The 27,623-nt window shown below is 36.4% G+C and overlaps 1 protein-coding gene across 3 annotated transcripts in view; it reads right to left on the bottom strand.

The window, feature by feature from the left end:
• Window positions 1-27,623, bottom strand: part of PPP3CA (protein phosphatase 3 catalytic subunit alpha) — a 207,016-nt gene that overhangs the window by 3,909 nt on the left and 175,484 nt on the right. For 2 of the 3 annotated variants that reach the window (XM_063310446.1, XM_063310448.1), the window contains exons 11-13: window positions 6,964-7,048; window positions 5,629-5,726; window positions 2,172-2,201 (exon numbers count right to left, since the gene is read on the bottom strand). In XM_063310446.1, coding sequence (XP_063166516.1) covers window positions 2,172-2,201; window positions 5,629-5,726; window positions 6,964-7,048 — 213 coding nt within the window. The remainder of the gene's footprint in view (window positions 1-2,171; window positions 2,202-5,628; window positions 5,727-6,963; window positions 7,049-27,623) is intronic. The other variant, XM_063310447.1, reaches the window with a different exon arrangement.

The following is a 27,623-nucleotide window of genomic DNA, read 5'->3' as shown; positions in this document are numbered from 1 at the left end:
CTTTGCCCACCATGGCCATGGAAATGAGAACTGCAGAAAGATTCGGAAGACTGATCCCCCTGCCCCCATTATGTGGTGATTATTTTTTATTCATTGCCAGATGGAATCCACTGCATTCTACGCCATCTGAAATGGGGAAACATGGCATTCAGTTTGTGAAAATCCCAATTTTTTCTGGTGGATTAGATCTAAAAGAACCAAGAGTGAAAAGAGAGTTATTAACAGTTTACTTCTACAGAATCTTGTCCAAGAGGCCTTTAATACATAGGTTGTTATACTTTCACTTGAACAAGAGTATGCAAGCAAAGAAACATAACTGCATTTGATTCTACTTCTCTCAGGGAAGACTTGAGTATAAACTATAAACTGGAAGATATTTTCGCATATAAAATATTACTTCAATACAGCACTGGATATCAATCCAATACATTTGAACTTTGCACATTGGACAACATAGTCTGTTGTGAAAACTGCCACAGGACTAAAAATAGCCTTTTTTTCTGGAATTCCCTTTTCCCACATATCCCTCAAGTTTAAAATCTTACCCATTCCCCACCAAATTTCAGAGATGTTTCAGAGCTAAGGGAAGGCTGAAAAAATGACTCTTAAAAAACAACATTCCCTTTAAATTTTCACCACACTGCTGCCAGTTATGACCCCGTTAATTGAAACAGGTACATGATGAATGGCAATGTGATGTGTCCTGTGGTATGCTTCTGTGGAGGCTGTGCTGCTACTGGAGGTCTCCTGTGGCCTGGAGAGGCCACTGGTGAAACTATACTTATAGTCAGTCTCTCTATTAGATTTCCCAAAGGAGAAAACCATTACAAAATAATGAAGTAAAACTCCCATTAGAGTACAAGGTAATAATAAATAGAAGCTTAACCTGAATAAGATATATTTCCAGAATGGGAGGCATACTGTAAATTAATCTTTGTGTCAAGCAGACATATTTATACATCATAGTGTTCAAGAATGTGTTCTGCTGCAGTTGCTGGTCAGACAATGATTATTAGCAGTTTACATTGAGAGTAATGCTAGAAACACAACACAGTCACAGAAATCACAGGAAAAAAAAACAGCCAAACTGTCAACAAGAATGCACACTGCAGAGTAGAATTTGCCAACAGGAATAGAGAATTCCAATGTAAATAGCAGCTTAGTCACTGCTATTTAGAAAGCAGTTGTATTTTCTCTTACTTATTTCTAAGATTCTTTTTCCACCTCTTTAACAAAAACGTTTTTAAAAGCAAAAATAAATAGGAGAAGCCAAAATGGCCCTATTACTTCTTGCCAGAAAACTATTTTTTTTTTTTTTTTAGAAAAACTCACATTTTTATGTGGGCAAGAACAAAATACAACTGAATATTTTTGTTTTGTTTTAAAGGGGAATTTTACAGAGTCTTCTCATCTTGCAAAACAATTTGAATTACTAATTGTATCATTGCATAGAAAAAAGATTTCATCATGAAGGTTGGAGAGCTCTTAACTGTACAACTAACAAAATTTCTTAGGAGTTGAAATGAAAGGTATGCTTAAGAGAGGCAGCTTGACATTTTGCATTCAAACTGCTTTGACAGTAATTCATTTGTGCCAGAAATCCTGTAAAATAATGCTGATGTTAAGGGCGGCATTACAGGAAGTTCCCAAGGCTTGATGAAAAAATACTGTCTTACCATCCTCTCATTGTTTTAATGATTTTTTTCTTCCCCCAAAGTTTGTTTTAAAATGTGTTGAATCACAGAGAAGACCCATTAACTTTGCTATGGACTTCAGTACAGGGGAAATTCCATTCAACTTTAGAGTGTTGTACTCTCTCCGTTTTCAGAGATATCTAAAGAGAACATGAGGAACAGATTGGTCCCCCTGAAGAAACTGCTTGTTTTCCAAATAGCTTTAATTGGATTGCAAGCTTTCTTATCCTTGTGTGACACTGATTCAGCATTTGAAGCTTCATGGACACATATCAAAACATTTTTGCAACTTTAAGAAACAACACCAACAACAAAAGAAACACTTTCCCCTTTAAAGCAAGTAAACTTAGGTTAATACTGAGCCACAATTGTTAGCTCAACACCCACACACTCTATACAAGCTACAGCAAAAATGAATACACCCAGCAGAGCCCTTATCTGTTGTAAGCACAACAGAAAGGGATCTGGCCAATTTACCTTCATCAGCCTCAATAGCCTCAACAGTAGCTGAAGAGAAGAAAGGGGTAGCAAAATGAATGAGAAAAATGAGCAGAGGATTTAACTCTAAGAACAAGTCAGTGAATAGCAAAGGAGCTAGTACACTTAAAGGTTACTGTAAGTGCTGGATTTTGACACAGAAGACAACACAAAATGCCACATACAAAAACAAACACAGGTACTGTAACTTGCAAGCAATAGATTTCTTTTTTATTTTGCAGGGGGTGAAGAAGCATACGATCTTATATTTGAAAATGGCCACAATGGTTAAGTAGAATATGAATTGTCAGTTTCAATGATAAGTCACTTAGGAGAAGAATGATTGCCATATTTAATGGGGCAAGTTAGACAGAGGAGCACCATATAGAGAAAACGTAACTTTAAGCAGGCAGAAGAAATCACCACCATTGCTGAAACAGCAGTTCCTCTCAATTCCACCATCTGGTACCTTGAAGATGTCTTGGACTTCATCTCCCATAATTCTCAGGGAAACTGAGGAATTGTTGGAGTTGAATTCCAACACATACAAATGGTGGAAGGTTGTGGAAGGTTGGTCTTAATAGCAATTCTTCAAGGAAAATGCTATTTGTGGACTTTGCAAAGCATCTTTTCCTCAATTTTCTGTTCATCCTATATATATTTAAAACCAGTGTCCAACAATTTGTTTATGCATTTCTTGTTATTCTTTGAATGTACTGGTCATATTTTGAAGCAATCCCTAAATGGCTGAAGGTCTAACTGAAATGATGCGTATCTATATGTTAATTGTTGAATGGAACTAAAATACTGGAAAACAGCAGACCATTTCACAGTTGCTTGTAGTATAAAACAGATTTCAAATTTGCCTTTTGAAACTGGGCTTAAGAATTTACAAGCAGAAATAAAAAGTACTGTTGTTAGCTTGAATTTCCTTGGGCAGCCACATGGGTCTAACTTACTATCAGCCTGGGTCTGACCAAATCAGAATACTGCACTTTAGCAAATGAAATATATAATATGGACATCTGTAGTATCTCATTAAGTGCCATCAAGGGTATGTTCCCCTATATAATCTACAGCCCTTTGGTGTGGCAAATAAGAGAACTAGCTAATAAAAATAAATATGCGTAATCAACACAATAGAGAGAAAATGAAGAACAAAGATGAGCAACAAGATCTAAATTGCATGGAAATGTTGAAAATAATGACTACTAAGAATGAGCACATTTCACAGAATATATTGCCCATATTTTCTGTTAATTGCTCTTAACAGAAACTATGTGGATTTTGTATATTTGGTGAATGGTGCAAAGTATTAACTAATGGGTGGGTATAGTAATGTTTTACTAGATTTAATACTGCAGTATTTGCCAGTGCATAGTTTAATGAGACTTTTGAATGATGTGACAGAAGCAAATTTTACTTATTTAACCAGACTGCAGCATTTTTGTTGGACCAAATTATCTGAAGGTGAAATATCTTCTAGGCACTACAAATTTTATCAGTGTATCAAAAATACTCTGTCATACTGCAGCATTTACAAAGCAGAACATTACAATATCTGTAACACACAAGCCACCAAAAAGAGAGTTTACCACAGAATACCTGAATCTTCTAGATAAGAGAAAAAGAGACAAAAAAGGGAAAAGTACAGGGAAGAAACTCGAAGAAGAAATGGGAAAGTTAGAGGCTGAGACTGAGTTATTGGAAAGGCGAATGTCCGTGTCTCATGGTTACTAAAAGTTACATCATAATTACAGTAGGACACTCATGGGTGCATGAAATATATGTTACACAGTAGTGAACACAAATAACAGAATAAGAGTTATATACATTAATGTATTTGATCGTGGCTCCTTACTTCAAGAAGTCTATCCTACCAGCTATACTCTACAACATAATTTATACAAAATGTGTTTTGATACAGTCACTGGTTAAAATGCCTTCCTGCTGCATTTAGATCAAAATCACAATTACTGAATACTTTCTCCAGGTTTATTTATGACTTCCCTAGGTATGCATTAATGACTTGCTGATCACTAGATTTGCCACTAGAATTGCACCCAGGAAAGAAACCTGAATTCCAATTCCAAATTTGCAGATTTCCTTGAACAAAAAGAAAAATACAGATTTTGGCATGCTTTTGGGTGGTGGTGGTGAGGGTGGTTAAACAGCTCTCTCTCCATTAAGAGCATCCTCTCCATTGTACGTAAAGAGAGGGAGGTAATTTCCAAGAATATTACCAAATTCTGAAAAGTACTTTGTCCTATGTTTCAAAAGATGGAATTCTTAAAAGAAGGATTCCTACCGATATTAGAACCAGTCTACTAAATTACTGGATGGGGTTGATGGATTTTGCTATGGAGGGAGAAGGGGATCACATATTCTTGAAAAGTACTCAGATTGCAAGTTATTTGTGTTGCTGTATTGAGCTATTCTTCCCAAAAAAAAAAAAATCAGTATCACTGAAATTGTGTTCCCCAATCTGCTTCTTGTGCTTTTAAAACCACAATGGAAGCATCAGCCTATTGGGCTGCAGCTAAATGAACCTAGATGCTGTGCTCATTATTCCAGTCATATAGACTCGGCTTTCCTTTTAGCACTGCTGTGGGAAGGAAACGTGGCAACAGCAGCACATCACAAGCCTAAGTGGGATACTGGTGCTTTATGGTTGGCCTTGTCTACACACCCATTTTAACTTTCCCACAATAGTGCTCATCACATATGCACTCCAAGCACTGCCTGCTGGGAAGTTAACATGATAGCTAGGTTGGCCAGACAAGGAAACAGTCTTGTCAGCCTCCCACCAGGTTTCAGCTATGACAGTAACTCCAGTGTGTGCTTGTCTTGCCATTGCTTACAGGAAGGGAAGTTTTTGAGAATTATGCAAGTTATTAAAAACATTACAGAGATGTATCCATGTACAATGAGAATGTCTCTGCATTTCTAAATTGGGCACCCAGAAACACATTTTGTACTCTGCCTATCTTCCCTGTGACTCCTTAAATTGGTGCAGGCCTCAGCTACAGTCCTGCTGCTCAGACCAATACTGAGTAGAATAGGGAAAGAGCTTGGTTTGGTCTGAACATTTTATCTTTATGTTTGATCCCAAGTCACTTAGTATACTACTGTATAAGGCAGCAGAATTTTAAGGAGCTGGCACAAATATAAATTAGACATTCTTTTCCCCAAGACTTTTCTGCTCCTTTCACAAGAAACCCCTTCCCTGAAATTAAGAAACAATCTATTTTTCTTCTAAATAATATCAACTGGGATAAACATGGTTTGAAAATTGGATCTGTTCTCTCTCTCTCTCTCTAACCCAATTTTGTGAACTACTTTCTAGTCACTCTGTGGTCTTACCCTCTCTTTTTTTCTTGAAAAGACTGCATTGTTATAATGGAAAGAGAATGAAACATTTATGTCCATCACAGTATACATGTGTGAAAGCACTTACCACTTTGCAGAGTTTGTTTTCCTCCAGAGAGCACTCCGCTGGGCAGCATTCCTGTTGGGGTCAACCCTTTCAGCGTCAGCACACTCTCACTCTCTTCCCTGACAGGAACAGAATGAGACTGTGTCAACTGTGGCTAGCAACAGATAACAATCAGAGGAAACAGGCTTGGAAGCTGGGTACCCTTCTAATGCTTCTGGATCCAGTTTCAGTTGAAGAACCCTTCTTTTTTACACTTTTTTTATTGTGGCAAGCTGCTCTGGATGCCAGTCTTTGAGTAAAAAGCAGGACACATGTATAGGAAGCAGAACAAAATCCCCACCAACACTGGTCCGGGAGTTATGACAGACTCTGTACTGTCTAAGTAGTTATAAATCTCAAGTCCACCTGGGAAGATAGAGGATTTCATCTAGAAAGGATGGGAGTTCAGATAGTAAAAACACTCTTTTGAAAGGAAAAAAAGGTAAGAGAGACATGATTATTAACACATCACTATTCCGATTAATGTTCATGTATCAATGATATGCCATTTTTTCTGCTGAAGGCCTTAGGAATAATCTTTTGGGGTCAACATGCTGAGGACTGTTGAAGCAAGCCAAAGATAGTGCCAGAGCCAAAAGGAGGAAGTCTCTTTTCTTGTTTCTCAAACTCTCTTTTCTGTCTTTCTCTCCTCAAAGTAGGTCCCAGGAAAAGGATACCTAATGCTTACCAACTATCGAGTAGCTGTACTGTACTGCCCAGAGCTCTTCCAATTAAGGTAAAGGCTGTAGGAAATTAGAGCAAAGCCACAGAGTTGCAGACTGGCCCTCACATACACTGGATGGATGTGCATTCTGCTCACTACAACACTGGCAATATTTCAGCAAAATTCTGCTTAATCCTGCAGTGCAGCTTTTGGCCTGCCATGTCCCGGGATGACACGATCCCAGAAGTGATCTGCATCCGAAAACAAACCAAACGGCCTCTACATGAAAAAGAGTGAGTGTGCATGTGCAGGTAAATGTTTGCTTTTGCTTTCTGCTTCAGGTAGCAAAATGTCTTTGACTAACATCTAGATTTAAACTCAGTCGGCAGCTCAAAATCATCTGGATTGTTCGGAAGCTTGCAATATATAAAAGTTCTAAGATGACGAACTATGACTGTTGAGAGGTTTTCTGATCTGTTTGTACTGTGAAGCAAAGCACAACTGGGAGAGGGCAATTCCCTCTTTCTCTGAAGTTGATTTGGTGAAGCCCTGGGGGAAGGCAAGAAAAATGCCTCTTCCTGTTTTGCTGAGGTACGTTTCTCTGAAGGAGCGAAGAGTAATTTCTGCAATTCTAAAGGACACGGGAGCCATACCTCAGGACAGAGAACACTCGAGCCATTTTGCCTATTGCCCGGATCTTGTTCCGTATAACTTCTTTTCGAGCTGCAGCCGTGGCTCCTATAAGGAGAAAAGAAAAAGAAAGAGAAAACTAATTTAAAAATTTTAATAGTTGAGAGTAACATCTGAACTTCAAGAACTATAATAGATACATTTCATCTTCCACAAGTCTTTGCCCATCATCCTATCAATCCATTTTATTTTTAATGTGTACATAAATTACAACCCTAACCATTTAGGAGATATATGCTTTCTCTGTTAATACAACCCAGATTTAGGCTTTGAATTATTTTTATTCTTTTAAAAGACACAATCGATTTGACTGCATTGGTCCTATGAAATCACCGGTCATCTTTAATTTTAATTTAAAACTATACAATTCAGTTAGAACATTTTAGAATAGAGTTATCTTTTTCACTTGCACTATATGTAGCGAAATTATATATCAAATGATTATTTAACACGCACAGTTCCACTGATTCTTCAAATGTTTTCCCCTGCTTTTTGAAATATTAACCGTTCCTTTATAATTCTGTATTAGAATAAAAATGTGTACTGAACTCCCATTGAGACAGTATTATAATAATCAATTTATGCTGCAAATGTTTGTGTGTGTGTGTGTGTGTGTGTGTGTGTGTGTGTGTATGTATGCATATATATATATATATATGGGGAACTGAAATTAAGAGTTCATTTTAATAGAAGAAAAATATTGGAGACCTACAAATTATTTTAAATAAGATCTACTGCTTCTGCATGACACCTCTTTATATCTAATTCTAGAGTATCTTGTCAGATGGATTTGCTACTCTCATGAAATGCTTGCATATGAACCACAAACACTTTGAGGAACATGTTGCATGAAAACTGAACATCTGACTGTGAGGAACCATAGGACAAGCTGCTTTACACGTTGCAGCCAAAGAATTAACACTGGAAGCAAAGCTAAGATAATGTATACACTAGTTCTTGATCAAATGATTCTGTCCTCACTGAAATGTTATCAAAAATGCTCAGCAAAAGAATGTGTATGCTTGTCATGTGACTTGGCCCATGCATGAAAATTCATCAATCTCTAATTTCTGTCCATAGACATTTGAATATAATTCTCAATCACCTGGAAATATATACTTAATGAATCATAACTGAGCACCAGTTCAAAATCAGGTTTTAATGACTGAAAGAAAAACATCAAAAATTTTGACTTCTGAAGTGGCCATCTTTATAGCATCTTTATAGCAAATGCTCCACGTGAAAGATGAGAGACTTGATAAAGTTCTCTATTACATCTAACTACTGGCTACCTGTGCCTGATTAATTTCAAACAAGATTGCATTTTGCACTCTTATGGCATAGTGAGAGATGAAAAAAAAATCTCTGTTTATAGTCTATAATCTTTAAAATAAATGTTTGGAACATGAATCAATCAGGATTTTTTAGAAAAACCAAGAAGCAGAAAAGAAAAGGAATTTCACATTACAAGTATTAGTTTCATCTCAGGGGAAAAAGATGATTTGGGTTGATTGTGTTTTGTTACTTTGGAATATAAAACATCTTTAAAGGCCTTTGCAAACAGTAAAGTACAGGATTACTGCTTTTCTCTTTATACAGGTAGTCTGTGCTTAATGACCACATTTGGGACCAGAATTTTGGTTGCTAAGTGAATCTAACCTGATTTTATGACTGTTTTTGTGGTGGCCGTTAAGTGAACCACATGGTCATTAAGTGAATCATGTGGTTCCCTATTGATTTTACTTGCTGGAAGCCATCTGGGAAGGTCAAAAATGGCGATCATGTGACCATACAACGCTGCAACGGTCGTCAATGTGAACCGGTTGCCAAGCGCCTGAATCGTGATCATGGGATGCTGCGACAGTCCTAAATGTGAGGACCAGTTTTAAGTCTGTTTTTCAGTGCCATTCTAAGTCCAAACTGTCACTAAGCAAATGGTCATTAAGTGAGGACTACCTGTTAATTAGCTTTTTAAAATAGGGAGTATTCCCATCCTTTTTTTTTTTTTGCCTGCCATACATTTATACAAGTAACAAGGTAACAGAAAACAACACAAGAATGAATAGGTGATTAAAATATTTCTGATTTGTGGCATGTTCTGCAGTTATGTCAAGAAAACAGTGGTATTGATGGGGGTGGGGGTCATAGGTAAGTAACATTGCAACAGAAGCCCCCACTTTTCTACATCATTGCAGTGTTGCACTTACACCTAAAAGCAATAAGAGCCTGCAGCTGCCACAGCAAGTACCTTTAGAACAAGGCTCAAATCATGCTATTTCCTAATTTAGTTAGGCAATCAAATGAGATCCTAATTATACCCAGGTGTTTAGGCAACTATGCTGATTTGGATATTATCACATCCTTACCTTTTTTGTGTCATGAAAAATGGGGGTCATAAAAATGGGGAGAAAATGGAGGGGTTGCTTTAAGTAGGAAGGCTCCTTTCTGTCCCAACACAGAAATGTCTTAAAACTAGAGCAGTGAGCTGTGAAGGAATTCATGGAACAATGAAAACAGGTAAAGAAAAACAAGGATTCTTCCCAAAGATAGTGATAGAACTACATCAACACAAGGATTTATGTCAGGAGTTAAAGAAAGAAGGAAAGAGCTAGACTCAGATAAGGAAACATCCTGGACTGATGTTAAAAATTTTCTGGAACCAGAATGGGAATGGTATTACATTTAGAACTAGATCAGTTTATCCCATTATATGGAAACTCTCTGGAGTTACTTTTGCAAACTTTATTTGCCTCTCAATAAAAGGAATAATATAGACAAAGACTACACAGGCAAAATGGATTACTGGATTTTTTATCTGGAAATATGAAATAGGGCAATGGTATTCCCTTTTTAAGTCTCTCTCTATAGGAAAGAAAAATAATATATAATAATTTTACTTTCAGAATGGAAAATGAGTGGGTAATTGTGTAAATCATGGATAAAGCAAAACAATTTATTATTTTTACAGCTAACTTTAGTTTTTAAAGCTACAGTTAGATATATTAAGATTCATAAAGCTTCTTTTTTAAGAAAAAGGAAATATACGAATTTATAAATTTCTGTGACAATGTCAAAAGTGTATGAAGGCATGTTCACAAAGAATTCACAAGAGTCACAGAGAAAATAGTTGAATCCAATTAATTGGATTCAAGTAGAAAATATGTATGTTTTTAAATGAGTGACAGTTTGAAAAAAGAAACTAACCAAATAAAATACTAGCCTTCATGTTAGATAAGAAATAATTCTGTGATTCAATTGCATAAGTTAAAGTAATGAATAAAATAGTAACTTTTTTTCAGTGAATACTGTATATTGACATAATATGGTAGGGATGTAAAAGAAATCAAACACAAGTTTCTTTTCAAATAAAATGTTATCCACTAAAATGGAAAGTATTGAAGTAGACATGCATGTAATTCATGGGGTCAACCAACATCCATCTTGAAATATTTCCCAGCTCAAAAATTGTATACAAAATGCATACATTTGAGCAGGTACTATTAAAAGAAAAAGAGAGAGAACATGTTTTAGAAAGATAAGTAAAACATGCACATATTAAGGAAAGATGCTACAAACATGCAAAGTGCATACATCAAAGGAAATTGTGTACCATGACAACTGTGGGTTTATTTATTTTGTGCAGAAATTTTTATGAAACAGACTAGATTCTGAATTCAAGCTGATTTGGGCAGGATTTAAATTGATCTGTACATCCCTAAAATATAGTATTTTCTATTCTTCATATTATCCTTTAGAACAGCAGTTCCCAACCTTTTTGGGAACTGGGACCAGTGAAAGACAATTTTTCCACGGAACCAGGGTGGGGGTGGGGAATGGTTTCAGGATGATTCAAGTGCTTCCTCTTTTTCACGACCTTTTATTCTTTTTTCTTCGCACCATTTGGAGATAGCAGCCAATGGGCTTGCTTTCTCTGACAGGAGGCGGAGCTCAGGTGGTAATGCGAATGATGGGGAGCGGCTGTAAATACTCAGGCTGTGAATTCACTTGCTTGCCCACTGCTCACCTCCTGCTGTGTGGCCCGGTTCCTAACAAGCCATGGACCGGTACTGGTCCGTGGCCTGGGGACCCCTGCTTTAGAAGGAATTTAAAAAATTCGTACGGAAAATCAAATTGCTACAATGAACTAGAGATATAGAAGATTTACAAGTATCTATTGTAGTACTAAACTGCTGAAAAATTATAGATATAAGTAGTTAACAAAGTCCCAGATTCACTGGAGAACATTTTCTGTCTGTACTCAAATGCTTTATTAAAAAAATTAAGTAATATCATACAAAAGAGAGCCAGGTGTAGTCGTTAAGGTATCAGACTAGAAACCGGGAGACCTGAGTTCTAGTTCCACCTTAGGCACAAAGCCAGCTGGGTGACCTTGGGCCAGTCACTTTCTCTCAGCCCTAGCAAGGAAGCAATGGCAAGCCACTTCTGAAAAACCTTGCCAAGAACCCTGCAGGGACTTGTCCAGGCAGTCTCTGAGAATCGGACACAATTGGACAGATAAAAAAAGAAAAAAAATCATACAAAACCAAAAATGCCCTAGATGGGAAGAAGTGGAACAAAAATTATTACCAGATGAGATTATAATCTATGTAAGGAATAATTCCATATATCTGTAGTCACCCTGAATCAATACTTAAAAATATGTTTCTAAACTATTGATATACCTCTAAAATTTATACTGTAAAAAACTATAGACATTTTCTTAATCTCTTGCAGTGAAGCACTTACTTTCTGCCCTTTAGAAATTTGATATGGATGTAAATTTACCGAATAAGTTAAAGTATGTAATACAGATAGATAGACAGACAGACAGACAGACAGACATCTGGACTTGAAAATGGATAAGATCAGAATTTGAAAATCTTTAGAGAGGTCCTATAATGCTATAATTAAACACACTTTCAGTAATTTCTTTAGCAGAAGCAGTAAGAATAAATGAAGAGTTAAATAAATCTATATGCAAACTACATATTATATATGAACAAACCAGTGAAAACTTTTGAAGACTTTGTTAAGCAGGCTTAAATAATTAGACTAGTATCTAGACTTAAGTTTGGAAAGAGTTGGTTTTAACTTAATTCAAGTAACTGGTGTTGCTTTATTAATATAGAGGGCCTTTTTTTTTCTAGGAAAAATGGTTTTGTATTCTTTGGTCTGACACAAGATCAGCTTTAATTTTTTTTCCCCAGCTAGATTTTATTATTATTCTTGAATATTTGTGTGTGTGTATGTGTGTGTCCGTGCATCCATTCATTACTACTAATTTAAAAAAAAAACATATAATATTATACAATGGGAAAAAATGGAATTGCAGCTAAAATTGTGTGTACTAAATTCAATGTGGATAGATAGAATCCCTCTATAGAATATTATGGTATATTCAAGCTAGCATAGTCCACATTTGATGCATCTAAAATACTCTTCGATACTACACAAACTATAACTAGGATATAATCAAATGCTATTGTATTAAACAAGTATTTAATGCATGTGATAAATTCAATAATAGAGTTAGGGCAGATTTATCTTTGCTTATTGTTGCATAAAATAATGAAGAATGTGAGAATGAAGTACACCATAATGTGTTTTGTGTTAAGGCATTGGCTGAAATAGGATAAATAGTAGAAGAACAAAGAATACAAAGAATGAAAGCATATTCAGAAAGGGCTGAAGAAATGAAGAAATCACAACCAAGTATATTCCAACTAGGTGGAGGTAAAACATTTGTTCACTAAATTGCTCAGAAAACATGAACTACTTGTGATTTGTTTTCAAAATTCAAACTGGCATTGGATTGGTAAAATGAGTATGTTTACCAATGCATATTAAACAAGAGGTGGGAATGAGTCTTAATGTTTACAAGGATGGACTAAAACAACAACAAAACCCCGAAGTTTTAAAGAGAAAAATATTTTTGGGAGATGCCAAAACTGATTTTCAGGGTAGGATTGGAACAATGAATAATAAATACAACAAAATAATTTATGCAATTCTGTAGTGAGAGCAAAGGGAAACAGAAAATATTACACAAGAATGTTGAAAGAAACTAGAAGATACAGTTAAGAGAAAATTACAGATGTCTCTGAAATATATATGGAAGGAAGGAAGGAAGGAAGGAAGGAAGGAAGGAAGGAAATATAGAAAAGTATTATATGGAGGGAGAGAAGAAGGCCTGCTAGAAACTAATTTAGAACAAAGAGATAGCCTTCACCTTTACATCATGGTAACTGCTAAAAGCAAGTAGCTTTTCCTTTGCAATATTTCATCTCAATACATTTAATTCTGCAATAAAATCTACAAAGGATTCCCTGGTTAAAAAAAAATCTACTTTTAATAACACCCAAGAGCTAGTATAGTTTTCTTAGCAATTTCTCAATTAAAAAAACAAAACACCGTACAGTTGTCTTGCCACTACAAACTACACAGTTTGGAACAGGAATAGATAAATGCTTTAAGAATTTAGACTAGGTTCAGGTAACACTGTAAACTTGATCTCATGTCTCAATAATTCTTATGCTATGGACAGAATAGGAGAGAAACAAGATAAACTTCACTTAAGGTGGAGGAGACATGAATGGGACCTGGCTTCCTACCAATGGATGGGACCATAAGGAAAAGGATTTATTTGGGGCCACATGCAAATTGTAACTCACCATTTTCTATTACGAATGTGCAGAAATCTGGATTTGTGGGGGAAATGGTGATTCTGACTCCAAGTGGACACATACTATTTATTTATTTATTTTCTATCCTGCCTTTATTATTTTTATAAATAACTCAAGGCAGTGAACATACCTAATACTCCTTCCTCCTATTTTCCCCACAACCACCCTGTGAGGTGAGTTGGGCTGAGAGAGAGGGACTGGCCCAAGTTCACCCAGCCAGCTTTCATGCCTAAGGAGGGACTAGAACTCACAGTCTCCTGGTTTCTAGCCCGTTGCCTTAACCACTAGACCAAGCTTGTCAGCACCTCCTTAAATCAGGCCACTGCGGTCTCCAAATCACCTTTTCCCATCTGTATCTCTGCACAGCTGTATTTTATAAATCCCGTAAGAAAGAGAACTACATTAATGTCTAAAGACTATAATTTCCTGACACTCTATTCAGTTGGGTTTTGCTGCCTACATAGAAATATTTATATTTTACGTATTATTTGTGGTTTTATTGTCTTTCGATTTTTTAGCTTCATTGTAAACTGCCCAGAGTCCCTCTCTTTGCGGGATATGGGCAGTGGCAAAATTTGATAGATAGATAGATAGATAGATAGATAGATAGATAGATAGATAGATAAATAACCATGAAGTAGAGCATTCAATGTGTCTATCTGCTCCTTCTATTATGGGACTATTTGCAGAGTTGGGAGGTTTGGGAGAATTGATGATATGACTGCTCAACCAGTTGCTCTTTCCCTAGCTTCCTCTTCTCCAGAAAAAGTTGGTGATATGTGAGCGCATGCATCTGTTGACCTCAACTGCCAAGGGTACTGTACTTCAAACACTTCTGAGTTACAACGTTCTACTGGAAACTGTTTTTACTTGGGGAAGAAAAGGAACGCCTGAGAACAGGGTGAAATTAAGTGAATAGTGATAAGGGTGGGGAACATTCGATCTGGCCCTTGTGCCAGAATTACTTCATTCCAAGAAAAGTTCTAGATAGGGCCCAATGACAAACAGTTGATTAAATTAACTGATATATGCTGGATCCTGACACCAAAGTGGCTCCAGAACAGGGTTTCTCAACTAGGGTTCCATGGAACCCTAGGGTTCCATGAGAGGACACTAGATATTCCCTGGGAGATCATGATTTATTTAAAAAATTATTTCAAATTTGGGCATCTTCACATTAAAGAGGTAAGTTTCATTCTTTATTTTCAGTTTAAGAACACTGTTAATGCATATATACAGGCCTACACATGAAACAAACATAATAATTTTGTAACTTCTGGCCTATATTTGAGCCTGAATGTGCAGGGGTTCCCCAAGGCCTGAAAAATATTTCAAGGGTTCCTCCAGGGTCAAAAGGTTGAGAAAGGCTGCTCCAGAAGCTCTATGTTAGCTATGTTATGTTATGCTTAGTGAAAAACTAGATTTCTGTCCTGAGGGAATGCTATAGCCAGTGCTGTGCTGTGCTTCACACTAGTGTAAATTAAAAAAAAAAGCAAAGCAGCTCTTGGTCTCTATTATGGCATTGCTTAAAGTACTGCAAGTATATACAATGTATTACAAGGAATAAGACAATGGAGCATTCTAAGCACCTTGGGTCTCACAAGAGCTGTACCCAGTACTTCAAATATTAAACTGGCTTGTTAATTAATGGCTGTATTTATAATTTTATGCAATTTTTAATTGTGTTTTTTTTTGTGAACCGCACATGGTCCCCCGTCTGGGGAAGATGGGCAGTGATAAAAATTTGGTAGATAGATAGATAGATAAGCAAGTTGATAAAGTGTGCCCACTACAGTTTAACACTAAATGACCTGTACTGGGCTGGTTTTTCAATGTATTAATTGCTATTAAATAAAAGCTCATTAACATCATAGCAACTGTAAGGTTTTTAGACTTAAAGCTCTTCCTCATTAATCCAAAGAATTCAGGAAAATGCCAATACAGTTAAAAACATTTATTAAAGTAGCTGTTTCCCTAGCAACTTGAAATATCCTGGCCCATCCAAACTGTAGATCTCCTTAAATTTTCATGACCTTAACCAAGTTTCCATACCATTCATACTGAAGCTTGATAATATGACAGATGTAAAACACGTTTTTCTTTCCTAAAGCAATAGCTTACTGTGATAAACTGCAGCCCAGTCTGTAACTGTAACTCAGTGCATGAATTGCAATAAATCATGCACTGAGTGGCAAGTGGAAGACCACTTAATTAAGGAAGGTAAATCTTGTTCTAACACCTAGCTGGTTAGGAAAAGGTACTATGTGGGGTGGGGGGTGTTATTTGTATTAAAGCTGTAGGTTGGTAAGGATTCAGCAGCTCTCATGCAGCATTTTGTTTCTTTGAAATGCATTTTCATACACACCCAACCTGTTTGTAATTTGAATAAGGCAAACCTGTTTTAAGGATGCAAATATGCCACAACCAGCTTGATCTTTATTAGCCAATAGTGTTCTACCTCATTCTAGTACAGAATTGAGGAACCTATTCCTCTCGAGCTGTTGCTTAACAATGGTTCCCATGAACTACAGACAATAGGGGATGCTGTTTTTTTATTGTTCTACAATGTTTGGAGGGCTACAGGGTCCCCATCCCTACTTTAAATAGTCATTTGATTATTGTGAGTTTAGGAAAGTACATATAATATAGAATACAATTTTGAGACTGGCAGGAAGATATAAAGTATCTGAGAGTTAGCACTAGGACAAGTCACACAACAGCAGATTAAATATAAGCCTTTCTTGACCATTTAATAATACCTTTCTTCTGTGCATAAATAGGATCTTCTTATGAAATTCCAGAGTACGGGGAAAAAGAAAACAGATCAGTGAAGATAAGAGATTTTTAAAAAAGAAAGGATAATGAAGAAGAAGAGTATAATACAAGACAACGTCAATGGGAAAGTAATGCTTAAGTAATTCTGAAAAATAGAAAAGAAACAAATTAGACAGGGAACACTGAAAAGGAATAGAAAAAGAATTATGTGAAGAAAAAACACACTTCAGCACAAAAGCTTTGTTAGTAAACTTTGCAATAAATTAAAATGCAGGAAGATAACCACAAGGCTGGTCCACTACTGGCCATGCTGCTTGGGTCATGCAATGATTGATTTAGGGGATCAAGTATGACATGTTAACCATAGCAGGAGTTCCTTATATATTGGGAAATATGTATACAAGAGTATTTTTGCTGTCTATATCTCCCAGAGTGATTTATTATTTAATGCTGGAGGAGGAGCGGAGAGACGTAGATTCATTCATTCAAGTCTCCAGCAATTCATGACCTAACACCAGTCCTTATCTCTGAACCTGATCTTTTTCATAAAATGATAGCTAAAGGGGGAGAGAGAGCAGAAAGAGTCATGGAAAAAGAATCATGAACCTGTCTAGCACTTCTTAAATGAAAGACAGGATATAAACACATTCAATAACAAGATTCAAATCCAAACTCATTCATTTGGAATTAAGCATACTAACATCAAGGCAACCAATTCTCAAATAAATATACTTGAGGATCAGAGTCTAAAAATGCAACAACAAAAAGATGCCATAGCATCTTAGAGACTTTTCTGTGTATGCCTTCAACCTATGTAATTAGATTATTGAAGAAGAGTCATGTTATACACTTCATAATACTTTTCCTAGAAGGCCTATTCAGCAGCTAGATCCATCATGATTTTCATTTTTATGTTGAAGGATGGTGTCACTTTGGTGACTGAATGATGTGGCCATCCAAACCCTGACATCTGCATATTCAGCAAGATCCTGAAAATGAGCACCAACATGTGGATTCCTGATCAAGTAATTCATTGTCATCTAAACAGCCATAAAATCATATGCATCCTACTCTGGGCAGACATTTCAGGTCATGGCTTTCCTCTATAATTAGACTCAATGCGCCAAGGAAATAAAAAATCTAAACTCTTTGAGAACCAGTACAGGATAGTGGGTAAAGTCTCAAGGTAGCAAGAAGGAGATTTAGTTCAAGTATTTACTCAGCCATTAAACTCCTTGGATCTCTTCAGTCAGTAATTATCACTTAGGGTTGTTATGAGGATAAAATAGTAGAGATGATTACCACGTAAGCCACCCCAAAATCCCTGGAGGAAAGGCAAGACAAATATATAGCATCCTTATGACAGTAGCTTTGAAATATAACTCTTCTTCACCATTGTCCTATATCGATCGTTTCCACAAAGCTAACCAGTTAGGCTCCATAACAATAGCATTTGATATTTTCAACTCTGGATTTATACTTCAAAATGCTACATCATATCTATATTTATTTTTATGGTTGCATTCTGGCTTTCTACTCCCCTTTGGTTTCTCTTCAACTAGTTCCCTTCCTTTCCCTTCTGCTTCAGATGATATATTTGAAAAAAAAATTAAAACTAAAGATTAAACAAACATAAAAAATTGCTGGCTGTGTCACTGTTGAGATCCATTTCAGGATCCAGCTTTGGGTCCTGATTGATCAATGCTGCAAGCACTATTTATGATTCATATAAGGATTCTATCCCTGCGATCCACAAAAGCAGGTTTGGAATAAGCACAGTTGTTGAATAAATGGTGAATTAATGGAATGGCAAGAAATAAGATAGCCCCTTGTGATAGGTTTTATGACTTCTAGGATTTCAGTAATTATGCTGATAGATGCATCAATACTCAAGGATCTTAGGTGACTGAATGCAAACAAAGGCAATACCATCAACATTAGCTTATGACCATCCATTTCAACAATTATTTCACCTGTGTGCCAAAATTGTGGCTGAATTCTTTTTGCTTACTGTGTTTCCACAGCAGTTAGGGTATCAGCAAACAATAGTATTAGAATGCAAATTACATTAAGATTTGTAGTTGTTATTCAGACTTAAGAACTCATTATCAATTGTAAGAGCAACAGAAAAGTAATAGCATGCCATCATGATGTCTTTGGAAAGTTATTGTACAATATTTTTCCAAGTGATTCAAGGCTTCTTCCAAGCAAGACCCAAAGGAATATCCTATTAACTTCCAGTCCTATTGCAACAAATTTGCTTGTTTTGAAAGCAAAGACCAGTAACCAGTACTGACTCTTTGATGATTAATTTTTCTGAGATTTTTTCTAGAACAGCAGCTGATCCAATTTGTGGGATGAGTTTCAGTTGCAGCTTAAAAATATAGTCAAGTGTTTAGAGTGCTCCAGTTTATCTTCTGAATATGTAAAGAACTGCCAAATTGAACTACTGAATCTACAGAAGGAAATGTATGGTCTGAAACCAACAGATAAGTAATATCAAGGTCATCTCAGCTATTTCGAATAAGGTAACACTCTTTTGTTTAAATGGTCCTTTGGGTAAGAAGATTGCAATATTTATTGACTGGTCATTAATGTATACTTTTCCAGTGAATTTTTTGTGGTCCAATTTCAGGTTCTTCTAAATGACACCATTATTTACAAAACCAGTTTGGCTTCAGTATAAGTTATATCACAGAAACTTTCTATATGAAGACAGACAGAAAGTACAATCCTACTAACTTTTTGTAAATCACTTAACAAAATACCGAACTTAACTACAGTTTCTTTCAGGATTGAGGGACTCATGCTTGATCCCTTGGCTCCATCTTGTTCCCATGCTTTTCATTATATAGTAGATGATGATGATGATGATGTTGATGATGATGATGATAAGTCCTCTTGGCTTTAGAACAAGATGCCATCAGTATACTGGTGACATTCAACTCAATTCCTCTTAGTCAGATAGTTGAAGAACTCAACCAATATTTGAAATCCAGATTGGCCTGGATATGGGTCAAGAAACTAAAGTTACAAGATGGAATTACTGTAGGTAGATGCTGTGTTGATTCAGGCAGATTGGAATTTGTTCTGGAAGGAGTACCCTTCACATTAAGGAGATGTCCAAAATCCAGCTTTTTAACTATAAGGTGAAATAGTTGCAGTCCGGTTTCTACTGACTTAATCTGTTTCAGAAGAAGCCTCTCCCTGATAGTCTGGCCAGTAATCTGTGTCATTATAATTCTTTGACTGAATCAGTGAATGCATCAAATATGGCACTTTCTTTAAAGATCTCCCGAAAGCTTCTGGCACAGGATTTTAATGGTATGATGTATCTGTGTGTCTCACCACTGATACAAAGAGAAGTTCTGTTGACTGCTTCTGCGCTAGTATTAACTTTTAAAGCCACAAATAGCCCATTTGCAACCCTGTCTAAACTTATATCATTATCCACAGCCCCTTCCCCCCGTTCCCTCTTTGTCACAGATGAAGTGCAATAAGAACACATTTTGTTTGCAATTTTCCATTTACATTTCCCAAGGAGCTCTATTTTTTCGTGATTTAACTTTTCTCATACTAAATAATCAACTATTTTATTGTATAGTGCCATCATTTATTTTGTTACATAGTCTTGTGGTAATTTTATTTAAAGATTAATAAACACACCAGTAAGTAGTTTATTCAACTATTTTTCTCAAATGCAGTTTTCTCCTCTCCTGAAAATTACAGCACAAGCTCAGAATAACAGCACAAGCTCAGAGGCATCAGGTATGGCTGGGTGGGTGGGCAAAATTGATGAAAGCTGCATTACACACCATAACCTCCACCCTCCACCCATGACACCAGCAAGTGTCATGATGTTGCATGTATCTGCTAAAGGGGTGGAGCTTGCAACACAACACTGCTTTGATCTTTTTGACTTTCACCTTGCAGATGTTTCTGCATAAGCTCACACATATCCCAAAGTAACATCTGACTTATGTTTATTGTATCAGTATCTACAATACAGTGAAGTGGTATTTTTAACACCCAAGATATCAAAGCCCTCCAACAGGAATAGTCTCAGCCCACCTTCCTAGCCATTATGACAGCAACAGAGCTAAATTTCTAACAATCTTCATCTAATGAATATCCAACACAATTAAAAGTGTTACAGTTACATTTCAATGAAATTAATCTAAGGAACAGAAAATTAGGACAGGTAATTAGTAAAATGTGCTTCAGCTGCTGATTAGAGTACAGAGGACAAATCAAGCCCTTTGCTATCAAGCTGTCTGTCATATAAGTGGGTAATTTTAATTAGTACTTAGTTATTTCATTCATTCCCACCAAGCCAATATCCCCATTAATTAGAAAAGCAAGTCAAACTGTGAGAGCGCTATATAGGCTAGTTCCAGATGCCTAGGCAAATATGTATGCTCTATAGTCATTCATAAACATTATATGCTGAAGAATAAACTAAATGGAAATTAGAATCATTGTATGTATCTATGTGTGTCTATAAATAAATAATATAATAAAATAAAAACAGGTAAATGAAAATTCCAGAGTAAATGCTTGTATTCAATAATATCTACAGTGTTTACTTCTAGCCCCCAGCCTTTAACTTCCTAACATCTAAATCAAATAGAGATTTATTCAAATATATGGCCCTTATTGCATGGCATGGGATAATGTCATTCAATAATTCAACTGCTGTGTTGTTTATAATCTGTGGAGTACTTGGTGCTCTTTGAGCTTGGTTGTTTGCCTGCAGACATTTCATTACCCAACTAGTTAACATCATCAGTGAACAGTTCAACCCTCAGCTACACATATTCTCTTCTATTTTCTTCTAATATTGTTTTTTTTTTCTTTCTGAGCAAAGCCTTATATTGTCTGTTCTGCTCCTTTAAAATTTCAATGGAATCTGGTGAATTGGCCTGCAGTGAGGTGGCACAGGATTCCAATTAGCAGCAATACAAGATTTGTCAAACCAGCTCTTAGAATGCCATCCCATCCACCCCTAACCTCTGCCGTTGTCAGACAGCTACCAATCTCACTGATACCTGTACAAAAGAACTTTGCAGTCTTGGCCTCTCTCCTGAATATTTAGGCCAATTAACCCCAGAGAAGGCCAATTCAATAGTAAAAGAAAGAATTAGGGACATTGATTGCCAAAATAATATTACTAGTGCTCCTGAATTCTGTCATCCAATTCTAGATAGCCACAAACCCTCTACTGCAGGGTATCTATACAATCTAACCTTAAGTAGATATAGATGGGCCTTTTCCAGAGCCCACTTTGATGCCCTCCCTTCAGCACTGCTGGCAGGAAGGTTTCATGGGACTCCTTATTCACAGAGACTTTGCCCTTGTGGATCCAGGGAGGTAGAAACTCTTGCCCATGTCCTCGTATGGTGTCCTTTTTATGATGCCACAAGACGTGCTCTGAGTCGTGAGTCCAGAAGAACCGGCATCTCAAAATTGAAGGGTCACACTGATAGATTTTACGCTTATTTATTTTTTAAGGGATGCTAACTCTACACTCACACACCGGGTGGCCAAATATTTTTATCAAGTTATACAATAACTCAAAACTTTTAATTAGATATACTGTTTCACTGTTTTATTGTTTTCCTTTTTTCTGATAATGAATTGTTGGATTAAACTATTTTTTTATTGTAAAGGCTGTCAAAGACCGTAATAAAGATATTCATTCATTCACTCTTCTATTTTTTATAATCTCCTTGACATTAAGTATTCTTAGAGCTAAGTCAAAAGCTATTTAATTTTCATGCAAAGCCCCTTCTATTAGCAATTTGTGAAGTTATTATTTCAATAAGAGCTGCATCTCTGAAATTTTTATCTCTTCTTTATTTTCATGCTGTCTCACTTGTATGTTTATCTGATTAGTTAGTCAAAACACATGATTTTGTTGATAACACCATGACCTCCTGTGTGATGACATCACAAGTATCTATAAACCAAATAATATGGGTGGCCAAGGTCAATTAGATAAAATAGCAATACGAGCAAATGAGATGAATAAAAGCAGTAGCTAGGGAAGCAGCAAGGTGAAAAATACAATTTATTCTTTGGTTTGGTTTTGCCAGAAACATATTCAGCAAATCTGAATACTTACAAGGCCAATTCTTTAGTCAAAAAGCAGGATTAGGAGGCAAAACAAAAGGCTTATTATTTGACTATAAATGAGAACTTGAAATGAGAAATTTGTCTTCCTTTGAAGGAAAAGGATGCTGTGGAAGGATGGCCAAGAAAATGAGACAGATAAAAAATTTAAGTATTCAGAGAATTAAACTTTTATTATAGATTTGGTTCAGAAGCCAGATACTCAACATTATCTGGCTAGACTGGTATAAATGAGCAGCTATCAATGTTTTTTATTTTTAAAAGAAGTAATTGAAATATAATTTACCAAAGTAAAACAAGACTGCACCTTGGGATTTGGTGTCATTTTCCTCTTTTTTTCTCCCCCCCGCAGATTGGAGAGATTGGAGAGAAAGGAATTACAAGAGAGTAAGCAGGCACACAATGGGGAATATATTGGCTGTTTGCCTAGCATGCTTGCAGCTTCCAGCCCCAAGCACACTAGGCCATCAGCCAGTACCAACTCATTCCTTTCGATGTGTATTCCCCACTGTGTGCCTTTTACTCTCTTGTAATCCCTTCCTCTTCAATGAATATAAATACAAACATTAATTCCCTTCCTGATAGTTATACTAGCACCAGAGTGAATATTCCAAAGGACAGGGAAGTGGGGAAAAAGGAGAGCAATAGTAAAATAAGCACATTCACGGTCATGTGATTTTCCACTTAGTGACCTCATCACTTAGTGGTCGAGTTGCAGGTCCCAGTTGTGGCCGCTAAACAAGGACTACCTGTACTGCATCTTATTTGGCTTTGGTTTACTGTACTTCATAGGAAACTTTCTCCATATAAACTACCAAAAAAAAAAAAGTTAAGTCAGTACAAATAGGTGGCAGAAAAACTGATGGGGAAAATTTGAAATGATGCTAACTATGGTCTCATCTTAAATAGTGTTAGTGGAATAGTAGACTGATTAAAATATAGCAAAATCCATTTTCAGTTTTGTACAGTAGGAAGCCATTCAATAGCACATAAATCTATCTGTCTGTAGTGACAGTGCAGAAGTTGCTCTAAAGAGGTTTTGATTGCTCTCCTAGAATACCCATGTCCAGTATTGAGACTATTCAGGGAGATACAAAGAGCAATCTGCTGTGTCTGAAGTAAATGGTTTTGCTTGCAGGGAATTTCCTCTTTTGTATCCAGAGAGGCGTATAGACTGTATAAGACCACCACTCTTTACCTTATCAGAGAGTAGGGATTTATTAGTACAGTCATTTGGTTGTTGCACTTCTGTCAGTTTGTTTTACTTTAACGACTTGCCCTTTCTATCAGAGCACATACCAGGAATGTCTTGCTTTGCCAGAGCTTCTGCATTAGTTTTAATGGAGGAGGCAGGTCTGGCTGCGGATTTTTGAATGGAAGCCTCAAAGTCTTTTTTCAGCAGATCTAAGTAATATTTTATAGCTGACAGGTGCTCAAATAGTGAGATAACAGGTTGAGCTGTAAGAAGACATTGCTCTGCCATAAGCTCCATTGTATTTTCCCATGGGAGCCTCTCCAAATTCTGATTTTGTATCTTATTTTTAAACTTATTTTAATTTCCCTTGAAGTTATTAGGTGAGCTAGCAAGTTGTACTGGTGACATACAGTGAGAGTCCAAGAGGGAGTCCAAATGTTACTTCTTTCAGACAAGGACCTGAAAATATCCTCCCAGGTTGCCCAGTTTTGTGCTACCATCTGCACAATACACCATACCATTATTTCGGTTTAGAATTTCTTAACACAGTATTTTATTTTTATTTTAGTTTTTTTATTCTTAACTAATTTTTGATCATATCATACTAATTGTTTTTTGTTTTATGTATGTATGTAACAAACACACACACACACATATATAATATATGTTACTATTATATATTTTGATTGTATCTGGCCTTAGGGCTGTAACAAACATGATATATATATGATAATACATGGGCAGCGATAAGCAATCCGATACCTTTCGAATGTGTCATTACACTACTCTCATCAGGACTATCCAATATGATGGCCACAAATATGGAGCTGAAGCAAAAATATCTGAAATTCTCCAGGATTATTACCCTTGCATGTTGAACATGTCTCCATCCTTTCAGAAAGTGTTATTTATTACTCTTAAAAGTTTAATTAAAAAAACAAACAAGCAAGATACTGTGATTTAAGAAAGCATCCAAAATTGGTTTCTTGTATATTAGAGGGATAATAATGATCTCAAACTGCTGACTACTCTCTCTGAAAATGAGAGGGAGAGAAAATAATAGCCATTTTTCATTAGGAAAGTACAATATTCAATAATAACTGAATCATTTTAAAAGACTTACCAAGCAGTAGGTCATAAACATACAAAAGCTTTTTTTAGGCTAATATGAAGGGCCATGAGCATTACACAGAAAGGAAATATAGCTGTGATTGTATGTCACAGGGGTTTATTTTACATTTTATGGTATTTCCACTTAGAATGGTTGAGACCTTTGTTACTCCAGTGTGGGATTACACATTGCTATTCAACATGTACATGAAACTACTAGGGGAGGTCATCCAATAGTTTGGGGTAAGGTATCATTAATATGCTGATGATACCGAGCTTACATCACCATCCAAGGTCAAGCTGGAGAGGGTGTGGTAGTCCTGATCCAGTGCCTGAAAGCTGTGAAGGTCTGAGTGGATAAACCTCTCCAAAATGGAGTTGTTGTATATAGGCGACTGATCTGGCTTGATCTCACTCCCCCCATAAAAGTCAATTGCAACTGTGGAGACTTCTAGGATTTGTGGCCTGTACCTGAGCATTAGGAGCTCTGGCTGGTTTGCTACCTGTGGACCAAAAGTGACTCATGATATCATCAACTTGAATTTAGACTAGTGCAATGCACTTTATATGTGATTGCCTTTGAAAATGTATTCATGCAAAATGTAAGAGGTTTGGCTATTACCAGAGAGGGACTGATTTGGTAGCATCTTATCAGCTGTTGCACTAAGCTGCTGATAGGCTTGTGATTCCAATTCAAAGGGCTGGTTTAAATCTATAAAACCCTACATGGCCCAACACCAATATACTTATAGGACTGTCTCTCCGACCTAGATTCAGTAGGAACCTTTATTCCAAGAGGGATTCTTGAATTCTCCATCTCTTGTGAGATGAATGGAGTGGGGTCTTAGATGTATGCCTTCTCAGGAGCAGCCCCCATCTTATGGATCACTGTGGCCCACGAGATATTTGGAGCTCTCACTTTACTTGTCTTTGATACAGTGGTTAAAACCATTCTATTCCAATGAGCCCATGGTGCACATGGTGGACCTAGCCTGTCTTATAACTGTTTTGGTACCAACCTGTTATTTAGTTTTTACTGCTATACAATCATCCTGACTCCTTGAAAGTATGGTGGTACCTAAACTTATCAAAATATATTAATTCAAATACATTACTTGGATTACTGTAATTCTCCCCCTAAAGAATTACAGTCAAATAATCAACTGGAACAATTTAATGGGAGCAGAGTAATATAGGTTGTTTTGCCAGCTAACCAGAAGCAATGGGAACTGCTTTTTAGGCATGCACCAGGAGCACGTCATTCACCAACTATCTTAGCAAACGAAGAGTACAAAAAAATTACAGCAACTGTTTCTCACCTTCTTCACAAATGGTAGAAAACTATTTTTTTTCCTCAAGAGGACCCAAGGAAAGAAAAATAAACTTAATTTCATAACAGTCTCTAAATATATCAATGTGTGTTGGTGGCAACCACAGATGGCTGTCAAAGTAAGGTCTCCCTGGGTCTATTTTTGCAATCTCCAGACAATCCCAAGACTATACTGTTGAAACTTGATGACATGATTCTTTGCATAGGGAAAGGGTCTAAAATTGGTATATTTATTCATTGCAAGGCCTGACAGATTTATTTTTCATTAAAAGAAACACAATTCCCATTCCTGCCCCTGGTATGCTGATTATTTCAGCTTATTCCATCCTGTGATGCTACTGGCCATGCCACTTATATCCTTTACAGTCTGAAAGTGTTGGTTTTAGAAGTCCACTCCTCAGAAGAAAACTACTGCTTACACATGAAGTAAGGCAAATCAAATCAAAATTTGAGGATTCCTCTCAGGGATTATATGGGAATTTGTAGGAAGAAGAAAAATATTGAATTCTGTCTTTGCAACTCAGTAATTCTTGCTTCATTAAGGATTCAATATTATGTTTGTTTTGAAGCAGTAATATTGAAACGTATTTGCTGCCTTAAAACCTGGCTTCCAATGTTCAAATTCAGTATGAATGTATATATCCATTCTATTATCATCCAAGGGATAGCTTCTGTCAGAGAAAAGCAGTTAGAAGGGAAGCTGCAGCACAAAATGGTGTGTGTTAAGACTGTAAAAACTAGTGGTTGAATACCTGAGCAATTACTTCCTGCAGAACATTTGAAGGAAAGAAGCTAGTATTCTATACTTTTAGAGAATGACTATCTGAAATTCTGAACAGATGTACACAACCCTGTGTTCTTTTGCTCCTGTAATTTTAAATAATATTTTATTGTAGCAGTAAGTTTTAAATGTGAAGAGCATATGACAACTGGCTGTTTTAGAACCAGAAGCGGCAAATCACAAAAACTGATTTATTATTTTGAATGATGGTACATTCAAAATGCTAAAAATACTCTCTTGAATTTAGACAGTTTTTTCCCCTTGGAAGAAACTTATCATGGTACCATGGCTAATAGTCAAGATATTCCAATCACATACAATATTGCCTAACAGTTTTAATATTCACGATGGCCACACCCATGTGTTTACCTGAATCCCATACATGATAATATTAATATACAGGTCCAGGAAGGAACTTTTCCTCTAAATTAGGTTAAATAAATCCTCTATGCATTATGTGCCATGTACTGTCTTGTTCATTTGTTGAGCTTCATTGAACTAGATCAAGTGTATGTGGATATATCCTGGCCTGATTCATACAACGTGCTAAGACATACTGTGGTTTGTTTCATAGAATCATAGAATCGTACAACACCATAGAGGACATCTGTTCAACC

Source organism: Candoia aspera, chromosome 8 (assembly GCF_035149785.1).
Source record: "Candoia aspera isolate rCanAsp1 chromosome 8, rCanAsp1.hap2, whole genome shotgun sequence".
Classification (NCBI taxonomy): Eukaryota; Metazoa; Chordata; class Lepidosauria; order Squamata; family Boidae; genus Candoia; species Candoia aspera.
The sequence above is the reverse complement of the archived record's forward strand: the minus strand, read 5'-3'. Positions and strand labels throughout refer to the sequence as shown.